Source organism: Agelaius tricolor, unplaced genomic scaffold, assembly GCF_023055355.1.
Source record: "Agelaius tricolor isolate 1412-34295 unplaced genomic scaffold, bAgeTri1.0.p SCAF_68, whole genome shotgun sequence".
In the NCBI taxonomy this organism is placed as follows: Eukaryota; Metazoa; Chordata; class Aves; order Passeriformes; family Icteridae; genus Agelaius; species Agelaius tricolor.
In genome coordinates, this window is record NW_027269328.1 from 76,727 (window position 1) to 102,624 (window position 25,898).

The 25,898-nt window shown below is 49.3% G+C and overlaps 1 protein-coding gene across 3 annotated transcripts in view; it reads left to right on the plus strand.

The window, feature by feature from the left end:
• Nucleotides 1–25,898, plus strand: part of IFT172 (intraflagellar transport 172) — a 39,648-nt gene that overhangs the window by 3,467 nt on the left and 10,283 nt on the right. For 2 of the 3 annotated variants that reach the window (XM_071417211.1, XM_071417213.1), the window contains exons 5-39: nucleotides 554–619; nucleotides 995–1,074; nucleotides 2,242–2,329; nucleotides 3,157–3,371; nucleotides 3,469–3,592; nucleotides 4,967–5,062; nucleotides 5,660–5,821; nucleotides 7,533–7,586; nucleotides 8,110–8,213; nucleotides 8,832–8,917; nucleotides 9,414–9,526; nucleotides 11,767–11,934; nucleotides 12,262–12,398; nucleotides 13,183–13,290; nucleotides 13,797–13,881; nucleotides 14,189–14,281; nucleotides 14,596–14,673; nucleotides 15,056–15,304; nucleotides 16,916–16,994; nucleotides 17,380–17,500; nucleotides 17,874–18,018; nucleotides 18,092–18,181; nucleotides 18,587–18,684; nucleotides 18,909–19,044; nucleotides 20,375–20,491; nucleotides 21,041–21,183; nucleotides 21,787–21,880; nucleotides 22,124–22,188; nucleotides 22,321–22,501; nucleotides 23,026–23,135; nucleotides 23,259–23,282; nucleotides 23,578–23,707; nucleotides 24,267–24,365; nucleotides 24,720–24,829; nucleotides 25,311–25,374. In XM_071417211.1, coding sequence (XP_071273312.1) covers nucleotides 554–619; nucleotides 995–1,074; nucleotides 2,242–2,329; nucleotides 3,157–3,371; nucleotides 3,469–3,592; nucleotides 4,967–5,062; nucleotides 5,660–5,821; nucleotides 7,533–7,586; nucleotides 8,110–8,213; nucleotides 8,832–8,917; nucleotides 9,414–9,526; nucleotides 11,767–11,934; nucleotides 12,262–12,398; nucleotides 13,183–13,290; nucleotides 13,797–13,881; nucleotides 14,189–14,281; nucleotides 14,596–14,673; nucleotides 15,056–15,304; nucleotides 16,916–16,994; nucleotides 17,380–17,500; nucleotides 17,874–18,018; nucleotides 18,092–18,181; nucleotides 18,587–18,684; nucleotides 18,909–19,044; nucleotides 20,375–20,491; nucleotides 21,041–21,183; nucleotides 21,787–21,880; nucleotides 22,124–22,188; nucleotides 22,321–22,501; nucleotides 23,026–23,135; nucleotides 23,259–23,282; nucleotides 23,578–23,707; nucleotides 24,267–24,365; nucleotides 24,720–24,829; nucleotides 25,311–25,374 — 3,912 coding nt within the window. The remainder of the gene's footprint in view (nucleotides 1–553; nucleotides 620–994; nucleotides 1,075–2,241; nucleotides 2,330–3,156; nucleotides 3,372–3,468; nucleotides 3,593–4,966; nucleotides 5,063–5,659; nucleotides 5,822–7,532; nucleotides 7,587–8,109; nucleotides 8,214–8,831; nucleotides 8,918–9,413; nucleotides 9,527–11,766; nucleotides 11,935–12,261; nucleotides 12,399–13,182; nucleotides 13,291–13,796; nucleotides 13,882–14,188; nucleotides 14,282–14,595; nucleotides 14,674–15,055; nucleotides 15,305–16,915; nucleotides 16,995–17,379; nucleotides 17,501–17,873; nucleotides 18,019–18,091; nucleotides 18,182–18,586; nucleotides 18,685–18,908; nucleotides 19,045–20,374; nucleotides 20,492–21,040; nucleotides 21,184–21,786; nucleotides 21,881–22,123; nucleotides 22,189–22,320; nucleotides 22,502–23,025; nucleotides 23,136–23,258; nucleotides 23,283–23,577; nucleotides 23,708–24,266; nucleotides 24,366–24,719; nucleotides 24,830–25,310; nucleotides 25,375–25,898) is intronic. The other variant, XM_071417212.1, reaches the window with a different exon arrangement.

Consider the following 25,898-nt stretch of genomic DNA (forward strand, 5'->3'; position numbering starts at 1 on the left):
ATTCTGAGAATACCTTTGGTTTGGATTTAATGAGCCTGTTTCTACCTGGCCTGCTTGGAGCATCTAATAACCATCTTACTCGTCAGTGAAAAAATAAACACTATTTCTTACTTATCAAATAAAGATCCAGTGGACAAGTATTCTCAGAGCTATTACAGAAGTTGTCACAGTGAAATTATTTTTATATTTTATACTTGTTGCAAAAAGCCTTTTAAAACAGCCATGATTTTATACATGCAGCATGTATGCTTGTATGTGGCAAGCCAAGCACTGCTCAGTAAGTAGTACTCAAAAAGAGCTCCAAACTGAACACATCCCTGTAACTTTTTTGCCCTCCCATAGTCCTCCTGTGCTCAATTACTTTGCCCCAGCTCACTTTACCTAGTTTAAGCTTCAGCATGAAGTAAGGCTTGTCAGCTACTGTAAGGCCTGTCCAAATGCCCCATCTCTCCTGCCTGAACAGTGTCTGTTCATGAATTATTTTAGGTGGCAGTGGGGCAGGAAGCTGGGTAGGGTGGAGCTCTTACCTCTCTTTTTACCTCCTCCTTTGCAGAGTGCTGTGACCTGCTTATTGTGGCCAGCAGAGAATATAATTGTCTTTGGTCTTGCTGAAGGAAAGGTAGAGAAACTTGTTATTTGTGTGACTTTCTTTCCCTTGTGGGGGCTGTCAGGGTCTGCCAGTGGCTGGGCTGAGGGGTAGGAGCCATCACTGGGTGCCCCAGTAACAGCAACAGAGGGATTACTCTGTGGACTTGAATTTTCTGGTTCACAGTTAGTCCCTGGAGGTTCTACTGGATCTTTTGGATCTTTCTCCAAACTTTTCTAGAAATGTGGACATGTGACTTCAACTTTTCCACTTCTATAACATACTGGGAGTCAATGAGCTTCCTGTGATTTCTTTTTCTGATAGTGAACAAGGAAACCTCATTGCTTACACTGGAGGAGATCCACATTCTACTGATGAACTCAGCATTGATCATTTTCTCTTTCTCAGGTTCGTTTAGCAAATACAAAGAACAACAAGTCTTCCACCATCTATGGGACAGATTCCTACGTGGTCTCACTAACTTCCAAGTGAGTGTGGCATTGCTTTGGCCTGCCCTGCTTTGGCTCAGTCTCACACCTGCTGCTGGCTTGGCATAACAGGGACCAGTGTGGCTGCTTGCCAGTGTTCTTTTGCTGTCACTTTGTTGTCAAGATAATAATATACTGTGCTCTCCAGAAGGAATTCCTTCCTAAAAATCTGGTACCTGGCTGTGCCACACGGGCAGTCTGTTGTTCAGACACAGTAGAGGATGAAAGTCTCCATGAGCTTACTTATATTCATTGATGTATTTGAATCTGTGACTTTATAAGGATTACCTTTGTCAGCTTCATCTAAGTAATAACTAACATTAATCATGTTTAAGGGCTAAAAAAAGTAACATCATTCTGCCAGATAAAACCTTTGACAAGCTGTAATTAGGAAAATAACCATAAAGTGCAATTTAAAATTATTTTCATTAATAAGATTTCATTTCAACTACTTTAGTATTCTTTACCTAAAAATTGAGATGTGTCATGGTCCTAGGAGTGGAATTTTCACTAAATGCTGTCATTCTGGTAACAGGTACATGATTGCTGGATTGCTACAGCGTCCGTAGAATTTGTATTCTGTTCTTGAATCTTCTAATCATCACTAAAAAGTGTTTCCCTGGGTACAAAAACAACAGGTTTTCGGCCTGTTTCTTTTTCTTTTCTCTCTTCTCCCTGCTTGTGTCCAGGAGCACAAGATATCAGTGCTATAAAACATGGACTTGGGCCTGGAGTTTTTGCCCAGGTGTTTTTTGCCTACATTGTGTTTCTTTTAGGGATTCCCAGTATCATAATACCCAGCCTCACTTCTGGAACAGTTCCAGTGCAAGAGCTGTTTGATGCACATTGCTGTAAGCACTTGTGAGCAGAGTCATTATTCCACTGAAGAATTCCACTAGCTTCTGGGTTTTAGTAATACAGAAAGTTTTTTATTGTGATTTTACATGATAAAGTCACTTAATTGGTCACTCTCCACTCTGGGTTCTTTTGTCTGCTTTCTTTTTACAGCCACTGGCACAGGTACCTGATGTTTGTCTTGTCTTTGGGGAAGGTTCCTTTGATGAGGAACATCAACCATGATCCTGGGAATGGCTGCTCTGGGCAGGGATATGAGTATGAAGGTGCATGTGTTCCTGTGACATTGCATCATTCTGTGTTTTTCTGCAGTGTGTCGGGGAGAGGAATCCTGTCTGGCCATGCAGATGGAACCATAGTGCGCTTCTTCTTTGATGATGAGGGCTCAGGTGAATCACAGGTACCAAAGATCCTTCCCAGTGAGCAGAATTCCTATTTGCACAGCCTGCTTCCGAGCTCCAGAGCTCTGGAAAGGGATCAGGCTGTGGAGAGAGTGGAAGTCTGGAGAGGAGCTGCAGGCTGTGCTTGCTAGCAAAGGTTTTGGGAAGCACTGATGGAGGCAGAACAGTGATTAGATGCTTTGGAATACAGTGAGGGTGGTGGTAAGGGGGGAATTCATGTTTTTGTGTATGAGGCATAAGGGTGTTCAGGTGTCTGGAAAGATCTGATGTTCAAGGGTCCAGGAGAAAGATGCTTGAAGAGGTGGGGTTCCATGGAGTGGCTACTATTGTCCCCACACTTAGTAGGGTGTAGTTACCACAGTTAATGTTGAATCTCAGGCTCAAATTTTGTCCTTGGACACCCAGCATTTCTCCTGAGCCTCCTCTATGCCAGGAGTCTCTCTGTGCTTCAGGCTGTGGTGAAGGGGATGCTGTTCTCAGATCTTTTGTCTCCAGCTGAAGCAGTTTGAGCATGGCTGCTCTCTGCCATGGTATCATGAAGATCCATCTATACTCTGTTGTGTTGGGAGTTCAGTCTCAGTCTAGTTAATGGTATCGATCTTCTTAAAGGCATTGCAATTCTTCTCACACAGTTGATGAATGTAATAGTTGAGAAATCTCTCAGTTCTGGTTTGTCATCCTACAGACTAGGCAGGCAGACAAAGCTGCCCCCATGAGCTGGGCTTTACAGAGGGTCCCATACTGGTCCCCACTGGGATGGCTGAGAACAGAGGCCAGCTAGGATTTGGGGCCATTCAGGTGTTCAGGGTGTTCTTGTCTGTTGTAGGGTAAGTTGGCAGTGCATCCCTGTCCTCCTTATGCCCTCGCCTGGGCTTCCAGCAGCATTGTGGCTGCAGGCTGTGACAAGAAGATTGTAGCTTATGGGAAGGAGGGCAGTGTGATCCAAACCTTCGACTACAGCCGGGACTCGTCAGAGAAGGAATTCACCACAGCAGCCACCAGTCCCAGCGGCCAGTCCATTGTCCTTGGCAGCTATGACAGGTACCACATACCTGACAGAGAACTCTCCTCTTTGTAGTCCTTCCTTTGACAGCCATAGACAGTTTTTAATGTCACTCTTACCTCCTCTCTCTCCCAGGTTACGGGTTCTGAACTGGAGCCCACGCCGCAGTGCCTGGGAGGAAGGCAAGCCCAAAGAAATAGCTCACCTGTACACCATCACAGCTCTGGCATGGAAGAGGGATGGCTCACGGATCTGTGCGGTTTGTGTTGTCAGTCAGGAGGCCTGAGCCCTCCAGTGTCCCACCAGGGGGATGTTTGTGCATAGAAGCAGCATGCTCTGCTCAGGGGAGGCATTGAGCATGGTCATCCTGGTTGGGCACACCTCACCCAGGGGGAGGCTTTGAGCATGGTCATCCTGGTGTGGGCACACCTCACCCAGGGGGAGGCTTTGAACATGGTCATCCTGGTTGGGCACACCTCACCCAGGGGGAGGCTTTGAGCATGGTCATCCTGGTGTGGGCACACCTCACCCAGGGGGAGGCTTTGAACATGGTCATCCTGGTGTGGGCACACCTCACCCAGGGGGAGGCTTTGAACATGGTCATCCTGGTGTGGGCACACCTCACCCCAGGGGGAGGCTTTGAGCATGGTCATCCTGGTGTGGGCACACCTCACCCAGGGGTGCAGGGCAGGCACTGAGGCCAGGACCTTGTGCTGGGGACCTGCTGCAGTCGGGTGTGCCAGTATGGAGCTGCAGAACCTCCTGCATGCTGCTGTGATGGCTCACTAGTTGCAGCAGCCCTTCTCTTTTCTCAGGAGCCTGATGAGGTCAGCATAGCTTCTCCAGAGCAGTCTTAGGAGCGTTCTTTCCTCTGGGCACTCATGAGAAGCAGTATACAAACTGACCTGCTAATCACATTCCGTGTTTCTGTGCTGTGTTTTCAGTTTAGCCTTCTCTTTCTTTGACCTTTAGCCACCAAGCCTTAATCTGCCTTTCTCTAAAGTTAGATTATTCCTTAAATCTCTTTGAATTGATCTTTCTGCATATTTTCTGTAGTAAGTTGACTAACTTCAAACACTTAAATTATTTATGAATTATGTTATTTATGACTTTTCTTTATTAGTTTTTTATGGTTTTGTGTTAAACAATCAAGAATCCTTGAAATATTTTCAGACCAAAAATTATTGAACACGTGAACAAATATTTTCAGAAAAGGGGAAGGGGCTAAGGGATAGGAGATCAGTGGAAAGAAGGGGGATGTTATAAAGAAAGAAAGAAAGGTGAAAGGATTCTTCTGGAAGGAAGGCTGGGAGGCTGGGAGACAGAGCAGTGGGAAACTGAGAAGAATAATGGGAAAGATGAGGATAAAGGTGGTTTTTAACCCTGCCTCCTCCCATCCCAGATTCATGCCAGCATTTGGTAATCTTCATTTTTCTGAGAATGGCTCAATTTTTCTGTTGTCTAAAGAAAGTCAAGATAGGGCTGGTCCTCCTGCATGTGGGTGCTTGAGCCTTGTTTTCCAGAGCAGCTGGGACCAGTGTGTTTGTGTCTGACCTCTGATCCTCTTCATGTAAGCAGGGTCTGGAGTCTCTCTCCTTAACAGAGTTCACTGACCATGTGTTTTTGTCCCCAGGGTACGCTGTGTGGAGGAGTTGAACAGTTTGACTGCTGCCTTCGCAAAACCATTTACAAAAATAAATTTGAAATGACATATGTGGGACCAAGCCAGGTAAGAGAGTATCTAATGAGGTATGAAAATGGGATGTTTGCCAGAACTAGGCATGTTTGGGGTTCTGCACCTGTGGTTTGTTCATACCAACTTGTTGAGAAAGGCAGAGGGGATATGCCTGGGACAGGGCTAAGGTTGGGTGGGAATTGGATAGCATAAGAGACCATGGAGTTCATTTCCTGCCGTGTGAATTTTTGTGAGGTACCTCCATGTCAAGTGCAGACTTCTAAAGTGATTTCATTTCAGCCAAATTGACCTTGTTCAGAATGTGGCAGTAAGGGTGAGCTGGCAGCCTGGGCACTCCTGTGCAGTCAGGGGAGAGAGTACAGGACTCTGCAAAGGAGGCTTATCCTTGGGGGCCTGAATGGGTCTCCAGTTAGGCCAGTAACTTGTAAATGGCAAAAGTAAGAATCCCACATGTCTACTACAGCTGCCATCCTATGCAAAAGGAATAGTAAGGGTTTTAAAAAAAGCAGAGGGAAATGATGGGGATATCTAAATATCCTAGTATCATCTGTTGCCTAATCTTCCATGGGGCAAGAAGTCTGTGCTGTTCTCTGTGCATGGCCTCACATTGCTTTTCCTCACTTTCACCAGGTTATTGTGAAGAACCTCTCCACAGGAACCCGAGTTGTGCTGAAATCCCAGTATGGTTATGAGATTGATGAGGTGAAGATCTTGGGGAAGGACAGGTACCTGGTGGCCCATACCTCAGACACGTTGCTGCTGGGTGATGTCAGCTCCAACAAGCTCAGTGAGGTACTGGAAAATCGGTGGCGTTTCTGGAGTGTCAGATGCTTAACTTCATAACTCAGAGGATGTGATTTCTGCATGGGAACAATCCCTCTTTTCAAAGAATCATAGAACAGTTCAGGTTGGAAGGGGCCTTGGGAGGTCTCTTATCAAACTTACTGCCCAAAGGGAAGTCAGTATTAAATTCAGATGATGTTGCTCAGGTTCCACAATTGCTTTAGTCCTCTATTCCAATGCTTTACTGTACTCATGGAGGAAAGCGTTTTTCTAAGTCATCTTGGTATTTTGACTGCTATTTTATAATCATTTTTCATCCTTTCACTCTGCATCTGCCAAAAAAAAGCCTGGCATCACTGTATTAGAGGTTTCCTAAGCCTTCCCTTCTCCAGGCTGAAGAAGCCAAATTCCTTCAGCCTCTCTTCACAGTGTAAGTGCTTTGCTCCCAACCATCTTGATGGGCAGTGTGCTGAACTTGCTCCAGTTTATCAGTCTTTCTTGTACATGGGGGCCCAAATCTGGATATTTTACACATATACATTCCAGATGTGAATGTACAAATCTTGTACGTTCTGTTTTTAAAAGAAACAAAAAATTCTGTGTTTAAAAGAAACAAAATAAAAAATCATCAGAAAACAATTCATGGCTGCATCCCACAGGTCATGCCAGTGCCATTTTTGGTACCAGACAATTCACACAAAATTGTCCATCCCCTGATCCTCACAGTGCACTGAGTGCTGAGACTGGAGAATGTGGGCAATAGGCTTATGTCTAATAAAAGCATGAAATAGGCCTCAAGGACATATTTGCTTTGTTCACCATGTTGTCACATACCTTTAATCAGACTGATGTGAGCTAATTAATCTCTCTTGGAGCAGGAACTCTGGAGGTTTGTGCTGGAGAATGCTGATACTTGGTAATATAACTGAGAATTTGGCCAGAATGAAGCTCCCAGCTTTCTCTACATCTTACTGCACTGAGTTCTTCTTTTGATTACACAGCTATACTCAGAAAGAGCAAGGCTGTGAGATGTCCATTTGCTCTCTTGCTGTCTCACTGGGGTTCCTTTGAAGCAGTAAGTTGGAGTTTGCACTCAGTGAGGGAGCAGGGCAGCTGTAGCCTTGGCTTTCAGTTTTCTGCTCCTGTGGTCAAATGTCTGTTGTTACCACAGCAGCTGTGTTACCCAGTGCTCTATGCAAATTTCCAGTCAGTTCTTCCCCCACTGGCACCGTGGTGATCAGTCATTGCTAGAATAACCCTAAAAAAAAGGGGTTCAGCTACACATGGTGAGGAGATTCTGCTCCCACAAGTGTTAGCAGTGATTCCATGGGTGTGATTAACAGAGGCAAAGGAGCTGTTTGGGTGCTTTTTTAGTAAAGCTGGTCTGGGGAAGGGGGAGAAGGGCCTGTGAAGGATAGGATAGGATAGGATAGAAGGAGTACCTTGTTCCCATAAAGGCCTCTTGTTTGGAAGGCAGTAATGTACTATACAAAGAGAGCTGGAGTCTGAAGCTGAGTCTAGAGAAAGGAGAGAACCATGTGGAATTTGCAAGCTGGGAATGACTGAAAAACAGTGTTGGCAGCTAAAGTGATGGATTATGATCCATTGTGCAGTGTAAGTCATGCTGTCTGTGGGAGCCAAAGGCTGGACAGAGGAGCCCATCACCTGCAGACTGGTGCTGGTGGGGCTGTCAGCCTCAACCCATGGCATTGCTTTGTAGGTGGCCTGGCAAGGATCTGGGGGGAACGAGAAGTTCTTCTTCGACAATGAGAACGTGAGTAGGATGGGACAGAGTGCTCCCCATGAATGGTGTGTAGAGCTGTGTGTGCATCAGCAAGAAAGGTGTCACCTGCATTTGTGGAAAACCCTGTTTCTCAGCAGTTTCTGCATTTAGCTTCTTCATGGAGATCCCAATCTGCTTCTTCCCTGTACTTGCCTTTTCCACATGCCAGGTACAGAGTAAACTCAGTGTATGGACTGATGAGTTATATAAGTCATAACCCTGAAGGAGAGAGAAGCAATAAAAGATCAGTGGCCAGAGAGGATGTTAGAGATACAGAATACAGCTGTCATGGGTAGAGCTTGACTCCTGCAGGACTGATAGGCCCACAATTAAAATCCCCAGCCTTGAGGAAAAGCTGTCAATCATAACAAAAAGACAAGAACAGCTCCTTAGTCATCCCAGAGTATTTAAATTTAGATTTGTGTGCAGCAGAGTTCTTTCCTGCACCCTTCACTGGTAGGTGTGAGTGTTTCTGTCGCTTTACTCTGAAAGTGTATTCCCCTCTCACCATCAGGTCTGCATGATTTTTAATGCTGGAGAGCTGACACTTGTGGAATATGGAAGCAATGACATCCTGGGGTCTGTCCGCACAGAGTTTGTGAACCCTCATCTGGTCAGGTAAGGGTTACATCTGCCTGTGTGACCAGCACAGGCAGTTGGTAGAGTGAGATCAGATATGTAGCACTGGAGGTGTCCCACACTGCAGCATGCAGCCCTCAGACACCCACTTCTCACAGGGACCACTGATGGGTTTAGTTGCCACGTTACTGGCTGTCAAGTTTTAGAAGCACAACAGCCTCTTTTCCTCTGATCCTGGTGCAGCCTGCCATGGCTGTTGCTGAACTTCCTGTGCATATTCTCAGGCAACTCTGCATCCACCTGCTCCTGGTACAGCATCATTAGGGACTCAGTTGCCAGCAGGACCTCCTCTGTCCCTCCAAAATTCCATACCTCATGTCCTGATTCAGGAGAAGGGATGATCGTGGGCTGCTCAGAGCAATGTAACCAATGTGTTATTGGGGACCCCTGAACCAGAGGGGCAGCTCTGGGGGGAAGCCATGGATCAGAAAGCTTTGTTCTCACTTGAGGCAGCTATAGCTACTGGGCAAGTGTCACAGAGAACTTCCAGAGGCTCCATGTGCTCAGGGAAACTGCAGGGAATCAGGGAGGGACTCTGTGATTCAAACGTGTATTTTGGGAGTAGTGAAGGTAATAGTCATTCCCTTCAAATCACAGTGTCCGTATCAATGAGAGACAGCAGCGGGGCGTGGATGAGAACAAGAGGCTGGCTTACCTGATAGACATCAAGACTATAGCAACAGGTGAGTGTGACCCTCCTTCGCCTTCCCTGTATTTTGCCAGCCTTCCTCATTCCTTTTCATTTTTTGTGCCAGGCAGCACATCCCTGAAGCTCCTGTGTGCATTCCTGTACCAAGCAGCAGATTCTTGCAGTTCCCCTTTGCATTCCCTCTGCCTAGCAGCAGCCCACTGGAAACCAGGCTGTCCTGCTTTGGACAGGATGCTGCCTGTCATGGACACAGCCATGGGTGCCTGGGACTGTGTCCTGGACCCAGACTCTGTGTTGCCTGCACTGCCCATGAGCTGTGCATGCTCACAGACAGTGGGAGAGAGCTGCTGCTGCTGAGAAGGCATCAAAATGAAATGTCACTGCTTTTTGGTGTCCATGTCACAGTGTCTTTGCTGAGGGTCTTGCCCTAAATAGGTGCCAGGCACCTGATTCCCCTGGCACAGCTGTGGGTGTTGAGCACTTTGAGGTACATCAGGTACTGACACTGTTTCCTTTCTTTCCTTCCCCAGTGGACCTTGTTGGTGGCTACAACACTGGCACAATCAGTCATGACAGCAAGATTGACTGGCTGGAGCTCAATGAAACAGGCCACAAACTGCTCTTCAGGGACAAGAAGATGAGGGTGAGGCAGCCACCTCGGGCCATGTGGCAGGATGGTGTGTGCGGGGAGAGGTAGGGACAGATATGCCTGAATGGAGGGAGGGAGGTGAGAAGCACATCTGAAACACTCCTGATTTTTTGCTTACTGCTCCCTTGGGGAAGATTGACCATGGCCAGATTGCATGAGCTGGCAGTGTTGCATTCTTGAGTCCTAGCTAGTGCTGAACTTAGTTACTGGACATCTTGCTTCATCTCATCACACCTGACAATGCAAATCATAGGTTCTCCTGCATACTTCTCCTGCAGTCTGTGGTATTCAAAAGTCATGTCAGTCAGGTGAAGCCCCAGTGACTGGAAAAAGGAGAACATTGTACCCATCTTTCAAAGGAATAGGAAGGAGGACCCTGGCAGCTACTGGCCTGGTAGCCTCACCTCTGGGGCATGGAAGATCATGGAACAGATCCCCCTAGAAGCAATGCTAAGGCAGATGGGGAATGGGAAGGGATCCAGGACAAGCAGGGCAGGTCATTCAGGACAGCCAGCCTGGCTTCACCAGCAGAGAGTCCTGCCTGACCCACCCCGTGGCCTTCTCTGACGGGGAGACTCCATCAGTGAGCAAGGGAAGGACCATGGATGTCCTAGATGTCTGTAAAGCCTTTCACACAGTCCCCCACAACATCCTTCTCTCTCATCTGGAGAGAGAGATTTGATGGTGGACTCTCTGCTGGATAAGGAATTGGGTGAGCATTCACATCCAGAGGGAAGTGGTCACCGTTCAGAGTCCTGGTGGACATCAGTGACAAGCAATGCCCCTCAGGGCTCTGTATGGGCCAGTTCTATTTTATATCCTCATTGTGACACAGATGGAGGGATTGAGTACACCCTCAGCAAGCCTGCAGATGACACCAAGCTGAGGGTGGAATGACACACCTGAAGGATGGGGCCATCCAGAGGAACCTGGACCAGCTCCCCAGCTGTGCCCATGGGAATCTCATGAGATGTAGCAAGGCCAGGCATAAGCTGTATCCTGAACCAATCCCACAGTGAGGGCAGCAGGGGAGGGTGGGCTCTGTTCCTCTGCCCTGTTTGGATCTGCTGCTTCCAGATGTAGGGTCCCAGCTTAGGACGTACATGGAGCTGCTGGAGCAAGTCCAGAGGGGCCACAGAGATGGTCAGAGGCCTGGAGCACCTCTTCTGTGAGGAAAGGCTGAAAGAATTGGGATTGTTCATCCTGGAGAAGAGAAGGCTCCAGGGAGACCTTAGAGCCCCTTCCAGTGCCTAAAGGGCCTCTAAAGGAGCTGGAGAGGGGCTTTGGACAAGAGCCTGGAGTGAGAGGATAAGGGGGAATGGCTTCCCACTGCTAGAGGGCAGGGTTAGATGGGATACTTGGGAGAAATTCTCCCCTGTGAGGGTGCTGAGGCCCTGGCACAGGCTGTCCAGAGAAGCTGTGGCTGCCTCATCCCTGGAAGTGTTCAAGGCCAGGTTGGACAGGACCTGGAGCAACCTGGTCTAGTGGAAGGTGTCCCTGCCTATGGCAGGGGGTTGGAACAAGATGATTTTTAAGGTTCCTTCCAACCCAAACCATTCTGGGGTTCTATGATTTCTCCAGCCATTTTGGTACAGACTGAAACAGGGACATTCTTGTTCTCTTTTGATAGGTGTTTCATGAGACTAGCACTGTTCTCTCTTCTGTTTCTCATCTTCTCTAGGTGAGGACAATGAATAGAGGCAGTCTGGGACTTCTCAGTCACAAGACATCATATATAGCAAAGTTATGCCATATGTCAGGTTACACCTTCCAAACTGTTGTGTTTGGTTTGGGGCAGTGTGTTCCACAAACAGCTGACCTCTCACCTTATTGGTAGTAGTCATTGCAACAGGACTGTGCCTGGGATGGAGAGTTCAGCCCAAAATTGCAGAGGAGAGCCCTTCTTGGTCCCTTAGTTTGTTTCCATTAAGGACTTCAGAGCCCATTTTCCTGTTCCAGCTCAGCAGCTGAGAGGCAGCTGAAGTAGCATGAGGCATATTCTGGTTTATATGTGTCTGTGCCAAGCTCTAAGGGAGGCAAGAGTGCTGCAAGGGTTTAAAAAGGTCTTACAGGAGTGTATAAATAAGTATGAGATTTTAGGACATGTGTCTTGGAAAAGGTCTATTTCCTGATGGGTGATGTCTGTTCCCAAGACGCCTGCTCAGCTCAGTTCCTGCAGTGAGCCTGCAGCCCAGCCAGAGCCCAGCTGAGCCTGTTCTCCCTTCCCTCTGCAGCTGCAGCTCTATGACATTGAGAGCAGCACCAAGACCACCATTCTGAGCTATTGCTCCTACGTGCAGTGGGTCCCGGGCAGTGATGTGGTGGTGGCTCAGAACAGGAACAGTCTCTGCATTTGGTACAACATCGATGCTCCAGAGCGAGTCACCATGTTTCCTCTGAAGGTAAAACTCTGCAGACTTTGATTGTCTCCTGCAGGTTCTTCTTCTTCTTCCTCACGTGTGTGGGAGTAGCAAGGGTGGTATGGCAGAAGGGAGACAGAAGGGAACTGTTAGTTTCTTCTGGACAAAATACAAGCTCATTTGTCAACTTTGTGGCAGATATTTCTGGCAGAAGATGGAGCAAGGAGCTGCTTCATGGCTCAGTGCTCAGTGCTCACTCATTCAGAAGAGCCGTGACTGGCAGAGCTGTTGCAGTGCTGCCCTCACACCCCTGAAACCCCCCACACTTCAGATGAGCAGGGGAGTATTGACAGCTGGTCCTCTTTCTAGGGGGATATCGTAGGCTTGGAAAGGAATGATGGAAAGACTGAAGTGATAGTATCTGAAGGAGTGAACACTGTGCCCTACACCCTGGATGAAGGTCTTATAGAGTTTGGAACTGCCATTGATGATGGGGACTATCACAGGTAAGTGCTGGATGTGCCAGAGGGGGTGGCAGGTAGCTCATGTCACATGCCAGGCACCTGGGAATCAATGACCCGTGAATGGCAGCAGCACAGATTTCCAGAGCTGAACTTGATGTTGGTGCCAGGTCTGGCTATAATGAACATCAGAGTCCTTCAGGAGAGATTTTTCAGCTTTTGCCTCCTTTCAGCTTTGTGGTTTCAGACTCAGGGAGAGACTGGCCAGTCTGGTCCCACAGACATCAGCAGGGCTTTGCTGAAGGTAGCTGTCAAGTAATTGCAGTGAATAAGAGTCTCCAGAGCAGCCAGATGGGCAATCGTGCTTGGGTGCTTTTACTGCTGCCCTTCCAGGGATGCTAGCAGTATCATGGAAACATCTAGGAGCTGTGCAGAGTGAAAATTGACTGCCTGAAGCGCTCATGGCAGCTGCCTGGATACTGCTGACACTCTTAGAGGCTTTTAAAAGTGACCAGGGAAGAAAACTTCACCTGTTCATAGCACTGTTGTGTCTTCAGAGACTTTCTCAGTAGGGACTTGTGTCAGACAGAACACTTTAGATTTGTCCCACACTGCTACAGCCTTCTGCTGATAATCTGCCAGGTAGGAATAACCTGGATGTCTGAATTTCCCCCTGCTCTGTCAGGCTCTGTGTTACACTCTTCAGAGCTGGGCACACCCAGCTGGCTTTGGTTTCAGTGCCACTCTGGTTAGGAAGCTCCCGTCTCAGTCTGGGATTTTCTTCAGAGAGCTCTTCTGTCACTGAAAGTCTGCAAATCTCTGTCTCAAGGGCTGCTGCATTTTTGGAGACGCTGGAAATGTCCACAGAGACTGAAGCCATGTGGAAGACCCTCAGCAGACTGGCTTTGGAAGCGAGACAGCTGCACATTGCAGAGAGGTACATCACACCTTCATGGCTTCAATGTGCTCTTTGCTGAATCCCAGAAACCAGGGTCCAGCTAAAGATGGCTCTGTGTATGGTCTGGAGTATTCCCTGCATTGGAGACCTACCTGTTCTCTGTGCCAGGCCATGGTTTTGCCTTTTCATCCCAGCTGGTAATGCCAGAACCAGGGCTGGGAACACCTCTGTCTGTAGCATAAATGTTTGTTGATGTTAGCCCAAAGCTGTGTATGGCAAGGACTCAGAGAGCTGACAGACATCAACAAGCTTGAGGCACTGCTGAAGCCTGGGGAGGTGAAACATGAGCCTTGGTCATGTTCCTGGATTCTCCCATGGAGCAGGGCTAGAAGGCACATCTGAACATAGGTCTTGGCAAAATCTTTCTCTTGAAGTAGGGCCACTCCTCCTCTCCCATTGCTGAGCTGAGTCTGCTGCCTGGTTTCTGATTTTCTTATCTTGGGCAACAAAACCTGGGTATTGACTAACTGCTTTGCATTTTCCAGGTGCTTTGCAGCTCTGGGAAACATGGCAAAGGCTCGATTTCTGCATGAAACCAATGTCATTGCTGACCAGGCAGCTCAGGAACATGTAAGTGAAACTTTTCCTGCTCTGCAGAGCAGCAGTTTCCCTGCAGACACTCGCATGCACATGATCTTCTGTGTCCCTGCTCACCAGTGTCATGCTACAGACCAGTGTCTCTTCATGTAGAAACTGCTGACATTGTCTTTGTCCAAGGCTGGCCATTTTATACTGTCCTGGCTTGTCACTGCTGTGATTCTCAACTGTCTTTTGTTTCTGTAGTGACCCAGCCTCCAGCTGCAGTGCCCTCTAGAATGTTCCATTCTTGAGCCTGTTCTTTCCCTCAGCACACTGAGCTTGCTGCTGTTGTCTGCAGGGTGGGGATGGCACAGACCATTACCTGGTGCGGGCCCGCCTGGCCATGCTGGACAAGAACTACAAGCTGGCAGAGATGATCTTTCTGGAACAAGTGAGTAAAGGAACAAGGAGTGGAAAAGGTTCTGTTTAATGCTGGGTGGGGAGGTGTGTGCCCTCTACTGTAAGAGGGAAGGAAGATGTTGCTTGTTCCTAGCAGAAGAATTTTCTCCATGAAGTAGAAAAGGTATTCCTTGTTCTGAGGTGTGGAATTACCCTGAGGTGTAGGAAGAGTGTGAGGGAGGATGTATATCCAAGTAATGGAGACAGTACACTTTTCCAAGTGTTTTCTGCACGTCTAACCCTGCCTGCTGTGAGAGCTCCTTGGCAGTGTGTCTGCTGGGGTTAACACTTTGCTTTCCAACACAGAACACCCCAGAGGAGGCCATGGACATGTACCAGGAGCTGCACATGTGGGATGAATGCATTGTGGTGGCCAAGGCCAAGGTACAGAGTACTGCTGCACTGGCTATAGGCTGGTCTTGCTTGGTAAATCTTCTGGCTGGGAGTCCATTCCATTCAGGGTCTGTGTTCTTTTCACCTGCCCTACCTTGCTTCTGCTTAGAAGGGCTCCAAGTAGAAGGGAAGGTTGCACTGGTGTAAGTACAGACCTGGATGAACAGAGAGAAAAGCTACTGAAATTGGTTTGGGAGTATCTGTGCTTCAAAAAAGAATGGGTAGTGCCCATTGCTACACAGGGCTGGCATTTCAGTTTCTGATAACTGGGCAACAAGAGGCCTGGTGCTGTGAGCAGCTGCTCAGAGCCTGCAGGATGAGCTGGACAATATCTCATCCTAGCCAGGACTCCCAGTTCTGTGTTTCTCCACAGGGACACCCAATGCTGGAGAAGTTGCGTCGGGGTTACTACCAGTGGCTACTGGATACCCAGCAGGAGGAGAAGGCTGGGGAGGTCCAGGAGGGCCAGGGTGACTACCTGGCAGCCATCAGCTTGTACCTGCGGGCAGGGCTGCCAGCCAAAGCAGCACGGCTGGCCATGAGCAAGGACGAGCTGCTCACCAATGGGGATGTCATCGACAGGATCTCCACAGCGCTGATCAGAGGGGAGCTGTATGAGCAGGTGAGTGCCCTTCCCACTGGGCTCCCAGCTTAGGGGCATCAGGGCCCTTACCCCATCCTCTGCACCTGTGAGACTGTATGAGCAGGTGAGTGCCCTTCCCACTGGGCTCCCAGCTTAGGGACATCAGGCCTTTACCCCATCCTCTGCACCTGTGAGACAAAGGGGCACTGAGCTGCAAAGTAGCAGAGGTGATTCTGGGTCGATGAGGTTTCAATTAACATTTATGAGGAAATCCTCACTGTACCCATTGTACATGGGTGAGGTCTAGAATTACTCTTATTAATCAGTAAAAAGATCACATCTGATTGGCGACATGTCTCCAGAATATAGAGTGTCAGTAATAGTTAAGGAGGCCTTAGGAAGATTTGGAACAGAACAGAATTGTGAATCAAACTGAAAACTTGATATCACTGTGGAAATGTCAGTGCTTCCTCATATCAGAATAAAATATGGTGTAAGGATGGTCTAAATGGAAAAGTTAAGGAAGGAAAACAAAGGAGTTGAAGACTGTCTGGAAAGCCATGAATATCATAAAGAAGGGATGTGATTTTTCTCTGTGTCTAATAACACCAAAAATGGGTAACTTATTGTGACATGACAGTTTTAAAACCAAAGAGTGTTTTTTCCATAGCACATCATGTTAATGCAAGAAAGCAGTTCTGGGTCTGCCCACTGCTCAGCAGGCTGGCCAACAGTGGCCTCTGGCAGGTGCTTAAGAAATAAGCACCTGCCAGAGGCACTTACTTAAAATAAGCATAAAAAATAAAGGACAGAGCAGGCAAATACAGGGTGGCACTTCCTATAGTGTGTTTTCACTGAACTGAACTAGAGGTTCAGCAGTTTGAAGCCTGTAATATACCTGAACAGCTCTACTTCTGTGTTTGAGAGCTCTTGATAGATTTTACTTCTATGAGCTTGTCAAATTATTGCTTGAACCACATGCAGATTTTAAGTTACAATTTTGGCTTTGAGTTACCCAGTTCAGTTAGATGTTGTGTGAAAAAAAACCCACTGCTTTTTGTTAGCTTGTTTTATGTCTCTTTTATAAATTACATTTCTTTAGTCTCAATTTATCTTCAGCATTTTCTGGCCATTTCAACACAAGACAACTTTGTACTTTTTCAAACCTGTCATCTTTTCTTAAGCTTTCAGTTGAAAGACTAACTGGAGCTCCCAGCTACTGGATGTTGTTACCAAAAGTATAAATAGTCCAAAAATTATTAGACAAATCATGGAGGTAGAGTCTGTCAAAAGCCATTAAATATGATGATGTGAGGGCATCACAAAGTCAGGCAGCTCCTACAGTGCAGGCTGTCAGAGATGGACAAGGAGAGGAAAGGCTGGTATATACTTGCTCTGTTTTTACAGTTCTTTAGATGTGTGGTCTTGCCACCATTCAAACACTGAAGGGGATGAGCCTTTGGTCTTGCAGGATGGCTGTGCTGGGGTCAGGCAGCAGGAAGGACAGTGGTCTTGGCTCATGCTGTCTTTCCTAGCAGTTCATCAATGGCCATACACTTGGCTAGCTGGGAGGGCAGGGCTGGTGCAGAGTGTGCATGGAGCTGGTGGGGGTTGGTGGCTCTGGAAACTGGCAGCTTGTCTCTGTCCTAGGCTGGAGACCTGTTTGAGAAGGTTGGGAACACACGAAAGGCTCTGGAGTGCTATGGCAAGGGCAGTGCCTTCCTGAAAGGTACTGTGCTCAATGTGCTCCTCCCACTCATCTCCAGCAGGAGCCTGGCTACTCTGGCCTGGTGGCAGCATGAAATATTGCCCTGGAGCCTGGAGATGCCTGGATGCTCTGCAGCTCCCACCTATCCTATCATTCAGTGTATTTTCACATAGTTGTACTTGCACATGCAGTCCCAGGAGAGTGTCTTGTTCCCAAGCCCTTGGCCATGCTGACTGCAGCAGCATGGATTTGACCCAGCTCCCTACAGGGTCTGGGCTGCTGGGTAACCCATGGGAGCTTAGGCAGTCACCATTCCCCTCCTCCTGTGCCAGGTCCAAGGCCCATGTTTGCCCCACAGTTCTGCTTCCCTGCTGGCCTCAGCATTACAGCTCTTGTGTCCCCTCAGCTGTGGAGCTGGCTCGCCTGGCATTTCCTGCAGAGGTTGTGAAGCTGGAGGAGGCCTGGGGAGACCATCTGGTGCAGCAGAAACAGCTGGATGCTGCTATCAACCACTACATCGAAGCCAGGTGGGAGCAGGGCAGGGCTGTATGAGCTGCAGGGTGCTGGCAGGGCATGGAGTTGATACCTTTGCCTCTGTCAGCTGGGGGTTTGCCTGAGTGAGCCCTCACTACCCCGCTTAGGAGTGCCCCACTTGCTTGTGTGCACCAGCCATTGATTGATGCCTTCCCACATCTCTCCCAAGGTCTTACAGTGCTGATTGCTCTTCCCTGCTGTCCCAGTCCTTTCATCCCACTCAGCACTGCCAGTTACTCAGCTGCTTTATGCTGCTCTAACTCAGGCAGCTGAATCAGGCAGCAGAGCACTCTAGTCTCCCTGGCACGGTGTAGCTAGAGGAGATGCCTGCTGCCTGGCTCTAAAGGCTGATGGGTTTGGTGCCAGGTGCTCAATTAAGGCCCTCGAGGCAGCTTTGGGAGCCCGGCAGTGGAAGAAGGCCATCTACATTTTGGACTTGCAGGACAAACAGACAGCAGCCAAATATTACCTCAAGATTGCCCAGCATTATGCAGCTTTGCAGGAGTATCAGGTGAGGCCACAGACACAGTCACCACTGCTCTGTGTGTCCCTGGGCTGTATTGAGTGTGGTCCTTTCCTGGCAGGTTGCAGAGGAGCTGTACATCAAGGGAGGCCAGACCAAGGATGCCATCGACATGTACACGCAGGCTGGGCTCTGGGAACACGCTCACAAGGTAGAGTCAGCAGCCAAAGCTTCTGTGAGCCTCACTCCACTTGCTGAGATGTGTCTTCCATCAGCAGGTGGTGGTGCCTTGTGCACCAATACCTGATCAGCCAGGACTCTTCCCAGATACGTGTGCAGGGACATCCAGGAGCCAGCAAGAAATCCAGTGTTCCCATCCTGACCTTAGCCTTCCCTCTCACAGCCCCATATGGGTGCACCTCTGGCACAAATGGCCTTCTCCAAAAGCTGGTCCTGTGTGCTTTGTGACAGTGACAAATGACTGCCCATGCTTTGCATAGCATACAGCACAGATATCTGTCTGTCAGATGGGAAGGAAATATGTTTTCCCTTCTCCTTCACTGTCACGTGTCAGGAAATTGCTGTTCATTTCTCCCCTGTGCATTCCTTTTGGCAGCTGGCACTCAAGTGTATGAGCCAGGAGGAGGTGACAGTGCTGTACATAACCCAGGCCCAGGAGATGGAGAGACAGGGCAAGTACAAAGAAGCAGAGAGGTGAGTTTCCTCCAGTACGGGTGTCAGCCCAAGACTGAGCCCTGAAAAATCAGCTGTAGTGAAGAGAAGCCCTTTCCTGGGTTAGAGGGAGAATTTGAGACTGGGGTTTGGAATGTCAGAGGAGCTTTCTCCACACACAGAGAGCTTAAGCTGGTATTTCAGGATGTGGAGAGGTTTCAGGGACTAGTCTTGGCTGAGCTGTTTGGATGTGCTCGTGTTGCCAGGCTGTACATCACCGTGAATGAACCCGATCGGGCCATCACCATGTACAAGAAGTACAAGATGTATGATGAGATGGTTTGCCTAGTAGCCAAGTACCACAAGGACTTACTTGGAGATACTCACCTGCACCTGGGCAAGGTGAGTGCATCTCATGGCAGGGGATCAGCTAAACCAAGCAGGGGCAAGATTGTTGTCACAGACAAGGTTTTGAGATCGCTTTAAAAATCAGTGGCAAGGGTATGAGCAAAAGTCAGGTTTAATATTAAGTATCAAAGCAGAACAAGTTTGTTGTCAAGATTCACTCTACTACTTACAGGACAGCTAAGGCACAACAGGGAAAAACTAGCAACAACAAAACCAAACAAAGTCCAGCCAATCAAAGAAGAAATTAACTAAAAACTATCTATGGGGGTGGGTGTGACAAAAGACAGTGTGGGCAAGGATAAAAAGGAGCACAGCCTAAAAGCCTCACAGCACTCAAATGTAAGAGTACTTTAATTTAACTTACACCTTAAGACTAACAATTTAACATAGGAAAGCATTTAACTTACACCTAACTTAATTTATAGCTTAACCTTAACAATCTACAGAGGAATAACACTTAACAGCATTTAGCCTAACTTATAACTTTGAAGTTATACTTAGCAACTCAGCAGAAGAGTAACACTTAGCAACACTTAGCTTATAACTTATGTTTAACAACTTAGCAAGAGAACAACACAGCAGCATTCAAGTAAGTTTATAACTATAACTTAATCTTACTTACAGGCATAACTTACTTAGATATCCAAGATACTGAGACATTTAAGAAAGCCACATTTCTCCCAGAATTGCTGTAGCATGCGTGCATCGCATCTTTATGCACCCAGACAGAAACAGTCAGTGCCTACAAGGTACCTGTGAAAAATTCCCCCCAGAGGTCAGTGAAATCCTCTCTTTGGAGGCCTTTGCATCTGCCAGTGGGTGAAGGATCAGCCTCAAGGAGTGAGCTACTGGCCCAGGACACATTGTGTTTGGGCAATCCTCCAACAGCAAACCTGAGGTTGCTGGCTCTGACAGGTGTACCCCCCAGAGGGAGGTTGCTGGTCACAGCCCACTGTGGTGCCAGGACAGCTCAAAAGGGTCTCATTTTGGACTGCTGTTTATAGGATCACAAGGGCTTCAGTCATAACAGTGCTTCATCCTGGCCAGAGGTTGGGTAGGCATTTCCTTTGAAAGTGTGAGAACAGGAGTGTTACGCTATTCAGGCAAGAGGAATATTTTCCAAGGCTGGTCATAAGGAAAACAGCAGCAGTTCCTTGGAGCAAGACAGTGTTTCTGATAAGCTCAGGAAGAGCTGAGCCCAGGTGGTGTTTTCAAGGCCAAGGGCTAACAAGCTTTTCTCAGCTCACACTGCAGCCTGTAAAGGACAAGGGGGAATGTACAGGTGTTCACACAAGTGTCACTGCCTCATTGCCTCTGACTGCAGGAGCTGGAGGCAGAGGGGCGCCTGCAGGAGGCTGAGTATCATTACCTGGAAGCCAAAGACTGGAAGACCACAGTGAACATGTACAGAGTGAATGACATGTGGGAAGAGGCATACAGGGTAATAATCACTCACAGCTCCCCACCTGTGCAGGGGTCAGCTGCTGGCTGTGGGATCCTGGTGGAAACTGCTTTGTCTCTGTTCACTGCAAGATCAGAACACTTGGTGTACCCTACCCAGCCTCAGAACTGCCCCAGTCCTGGAGCCCTCTGGGCCTCTCAACTTGCAGGGTTTGAGCCTTGGCCTTTCTGCTGGGCTGCCTTCCTCGAGGCTCTGCCCTGATCACTCATCCTGTGGTACCTCAGGGGTGTTGCTCTGGCCACGGCCCCCCAGCACTGCTCTCCTCCGTGTGGCCATGGAATGCTGGGGTCCCTCCTGCTGTCCAAGCAGTGATGTGGCTCTGCTGTGGCAGCAGCTGTTCTGCTGCACCTTGTGTGCCTTTGTCTTACTGTCCCCCTCACCAGTGCAGTGGTGCTTGCAGAAGGGTTTTTTGGGAGGGGACAGATGGTTTTGGGGCTCCCTCCTGCTGGCAGGCAGCACATGAGAGGGGCTCAATCTGCTGAGGGTGAAACATACACCGGTTTTTTCCATTTCCTTTCTTTTGGACAGGTGGCCAAGGCATACGGGGGTGCAAACTCCCACAAGCATGTGGCCTATCTGTGGGCAAAGAGCCTGGGTGGAGAGGCAGCTGTGAAACTCCTCAGCAAATTTGGACTTCTGGAGATGGCCATTGACCATGCAACGGACAGTGGGTATGCAGGTGCCCAGCACCTCCCTCCCCTCTGCCAACCAGAGAAAAATGTGTGGGCCAAGATAACTGTGTGCACATGGCAGCTGCAGATCCAGAAAATGACATGTCTTCCCACCCCAGCATGCTTCACACAGGCCTTCCACATCCTTGGCACATCCCACTTCTTATCTTTGTGTCAGTCTCTCAAATGCCAAGTCTGAGCTGGCAGACAAATGCAGTTTGTCCCTCAACCTCTGCAGGGGAAGGCTCGTGAGAGCCTCTGAGCATGAGAGGAGGTGCTCCTCATGTCACTAACATTAGTAACTGTGTGCCACAATGGCTTTGGCCCTGCTCTGCAGCTGGCCAGGTGTCTGCCTGTATGGCCATTCATTACTGCTCTTCCCGAGGCTCCCACATCTCTTGGCTCCTGCCTTGGGCTCTAACAGCAGGTGTGAAGGAGCCACATTTCCTTAGTAGGGACTCTAAAAGCCCCTGGTCAGGAACAGGAGGAACAGACAGTGCTAATTCACTTGGGGCCCCCTGTATTCCCCTCTCTTCTCTCCTAGTGTCTTGTTCTTGATGAAGGCACACACTCCCAGCACAGTCCTTCTCTCTTGCATTGCAGGGTCTTCGAATTTGCTTTTGAGCTGGCCCGCCTCTCCATGAAGCAGAAGATGCCAGACATCCACCTAAAGTATGCCATGTTCCTAGAAGATGAGGTAATTTTCCCCCTGGAACAGGTGCAAGTCCTCCAGTCCCTCAGGTAACTGAGCAGCTGTCCCTGGGCTGCTGCAGCAGCCACAGTTGTGGCTGCAGTCCCTGCATTTCCAAAGGGCTCCATGATGACAGTGCCAAGCTCCACAGACCTGTGCTTCATAAATGCTGCCCAGGATGAGTAGAGGAGGTCATGTGATGGTGCCAGAACAGGAAGGTGTGCAAACAAATCACTTCTTCTCCTCTAGGGCAAATTTGAAGAGGCTGAAGGAGAGTTCATTAAAGCTGGGAAACCCAAGGAAGCTGTGCTGATGTATGTGTCCTCCCCATCATGCTGTGTCTGCTCTCTCCATGCAATTCCAGCCTGGCTGCCTCTCCAGCACTGGGCTGCTCCTTTTTATCCTTGTTGTTCCACCTGGTGTCCCTGGTACCTCTCATCCCCCAGGTTTGTGCACAACCAGAACTGGGACGCTGCACAACGTGTGGCTGAGGCTCACGACCCAGACAGCGTGGCTGATGTGCTGGTTGGACAGGCACAGTTTGCCTTTGAGCAGAGAGAGTTCCAGAAGGCAGAGGCCTTCCTCCTGCGAGCACAGAGACCTGAGCTGGCCATCAAGTACTACAAGGTGAGTGCAGCCTGTAGCAACATCATTGCCTTCCTCACTGGACAAGAACCCAGTTTAGATGGAGGAGTGAAATTCACCTCCCAGCTCCCCCTGCCAGCTTAGTAGCCAAAGAGAAACCATTTACTCAGGGTTTCTGGAGGAACTGAATTCTGGCCTGAAGACTGAACCAGTGGATTTCATATCATAGCTTTGCTTTCTCATGGTTCTGGAGGATGGATGGTCCTTGGGGTAGCACAAGTGGGTGCATTTGGAGGCTGAAGTGCCCACTCCACTGAGGTAGCTGGAATGGATGAGCCCATTCCACTGAGGTAGCTGGAATGGATGAGCATGTTCCCCTGAGGTGGTTAGGGCAGGTGGACAGACACAGGTGCCATTCTCGGGGAGGAGAGAATTGGGTGGTGCTACTGTGGTTGTTTCTTCTGGTCAGTTCTCTGGCAAGACGAAGATGAGGGGGTAGGTGTGTTATGTGATAGCAGGAGTGTGGGGGATCCTGGTGAGAACTTCTCCCTGTTGTGCCTGTGCAGGAGGCTGGCATGTGGAGCGAGGCCCTGCGGATCTGCAAGGAATACCTGCCTGGTCGGCTGGCAGAGCTGCAGGAGGAGTGTGGCAGAGAGGCTGGCAAGAAAGGCTCCAGGTAAGGAGTGCTGTGGTCAGGCTGCAGGAAATAGCCTGGAAGCTCTTCCCCATGGCCATTTTGCTGATGCCTTACAGAGACAGCCTGATGGGATCCCTGACATCCACTTGTTTCCTTCTTGAGGACTCCGGACTTCTTACTGCATAGGTTTCCTATCATCCTTCCTTATTTCTCTGGGAGTCTTATTTCTGCCATCCAAGATCTCCCAGATGGCATCTTGCCCCACTTAAAAATCTCCATGGTCTCCTGTAGTGCCATTGCATCTCCCCAGGGTCCTTGGTCAGTTCTTTCCTTAGCACTGTCCATGTTCTCTGTCACATGCCCTGCTCTGTCTGAGCTCCCTGCTTGCCTGTCATGTGCACCTCCCTGCCCACCCCCTGCACGCTGTCTCAGGATCTGTGCAGCATCCCTGTCCTGCTCACAGCCTGCATTCCTCCTGCAGTGGACCTGAAGGGCTGCTGGAGCAGGCGCGGGAGTGGGAGCAGTCTGGGGAGTACGCCAGGGCTGTGGACTGCTACCTGAAGGTGCGGGACCCCAGCAACAGTGTCCTGGTGGAGAAGTGCTTGCTGAAGGTACTGTCAGGGGCTGGGATTCCCTTCAGCTGCTCTTCTGCCTGGGAGCTCTTCCACGTCCTGAGTGCCCCTCAGAGATGTGTGTCACTGCAGGGCTCAGGAGAGCCTGCAGGGCTGAAAGCCTTCATAGCTGTTCTCTTGTGTCACGACAGGCTGTGCTTACCCTGCGTGGTGCTGCCTGCCTTACTCTGGCACCTCTGCCTGTGGCAGGCCCATGTCTGTGTGCCCACGGCAGAGCTGCACTCTGTGATTCAGCCCTTGCTAGAGGAGCCCCTTCCTGTGCTCCATGCCACCAGCCTTTGTGCTGTGCTCTTGCTCATACTTCTCACTCACACCCATGTCCTTGTACCACCTTCAACTACACTTATGTCCTTGTCTGATCTTCTCCCATGTGTGAAAGTGGCTGGGCTTTGCTCCTCTGACTTGCCATTTCTCCCCTTCCTCCATCATTCAAGTGCTTCCAAGTGTCAGTCTTGTAGCTGGGACTGAGCACTTCCCAGCTTCATCCCACTTTCCCACCATCTTCATCAATTAAGCTGCTGACAATTTCTTTTCACAGGCTGCTGAGTTGGCTGTGAAATTCTTGGATCAGTCACAGAGCATGGAGGTGACACGGACCGTGGCTCCTCAGCTGGTGGCCATGAAGAAATACAGCATGGTGAGGACTGGCTCCTGCCCCAGGGCTGCTCAGGAAGCAGTGACATTGGAAGGGAGAGCTCTGTCCAAGGGAAGGAGGTCAAGTCACATCCTGGGGTGATGGGTGAATGGGTGGCCTTCTCTTGAGGTAGGCTGTGCAGAATCTTCAAGGAGGATGGAAGAGGGGAATTAATCAAGTCCTGGGATATAGTGTGAGAGAGCCAGGCCTTGGGAGAAGGCAGGAAGCAGAGGAGAGGCTTATCTTTTGGGAAGAGACTTCCTGTTGTGTCTGTGTGCTGGTCCAGCACCAGCTTCAGCCTGGGACACAGGGAACCCTTGGGTTTTGCCTCCCATGGAAGCGTCTCTGGCCCTGCAGGCAGCTGAGCTGTACCTGAACCTGGACCTCATCCGAGAAGCTATTGATGCCTTAATTGAAGGGGAGGAATGGAGCAAAGCCAAGCACACAGCCAAGGAGTTCGACCCCAGGTATGCCCTGAGCTTTGCAAACTGCACTCTTCCTGTTCCCCCTCCCACCCCCAGCTGGTCCCTTGTCCTGTCCTGTACTGTCCCCGGTTTCCTGGATTCTCCCCACAGTGGCTTTCCCACATTCAACAGGGTCCATTCTCCACCCTTCCCAAGCCATTTAACATTCTGACACTTTCCTATTGCCACACATCCCACAGAAACTGTTTTACCCTTTGGTTTCACCCCATCCCTATCTCCCTTTCCTTTGCCATAACTCTGTGCATGCACTTCCTTCTGAAAGCCCTGTGATCCTTTGTTCTCCTCACATATTATGTTGTGAAGAGCTGCTTAGACCCTTTCCTTCCCCGTCCATCTGTGCACCAGCAGCCTGCTAGCAGGACACAGCACAGCTGCAAGTCTGCTGGTTCCAAAGTTGAATACAGCCTCTGCACTGCTGCAAGACATGAGTCTTGCTGCCTTTTGGGATTCTTTCTGCCCACAGGTCAGAGGAGTACGTGGACCAGCGTTACAAGGAGTACTTGAAAAAACAAGGAAAGGTGGATTCGGTACGTATTTGAGGTGTCTGCAGGCTGGGGAGTGATGTCAGGACCTGTGCAGATCCTGGGGTCTTTGCCTGGCTATGGGTACGAGTGAGGAGTCTGTATGTGCCTGTGAGCAATGGCTACTGCATGCCAGAGCACAGAATCACAGAAGGGTTTGGCTGGGAAAAGACCTTAAAGCTCACCTCAAGCTCATCTCAGTCCACTCCTGCTTTGGGCAGGGACACCTTGCACTAGAGTGGGGTGCTCCAAGCACACATTGCTAGCTCATGTGCAATTTGTTGCCCACCAACACCCCCAAGTCCTTCTCCTCTGCGCTGCCCTCCATTCTCCACCCAGGCTGCCTCTGTGTTTGGGGTTGCTCTCACCCAGGTGCAGCACCTGTCACTTGTTGACCTTCATAAGGTTCACATGGGCCAACCTCCTCAGCCTGAGCAGGTCCCTCTCAGTGGAAGATGGGTCACGCAGGCTCTGTGGTTTTGTGCCGTGGAGGGGAAGAGCCTGTGTGTCTGGGAAAGAAAGACATGGCT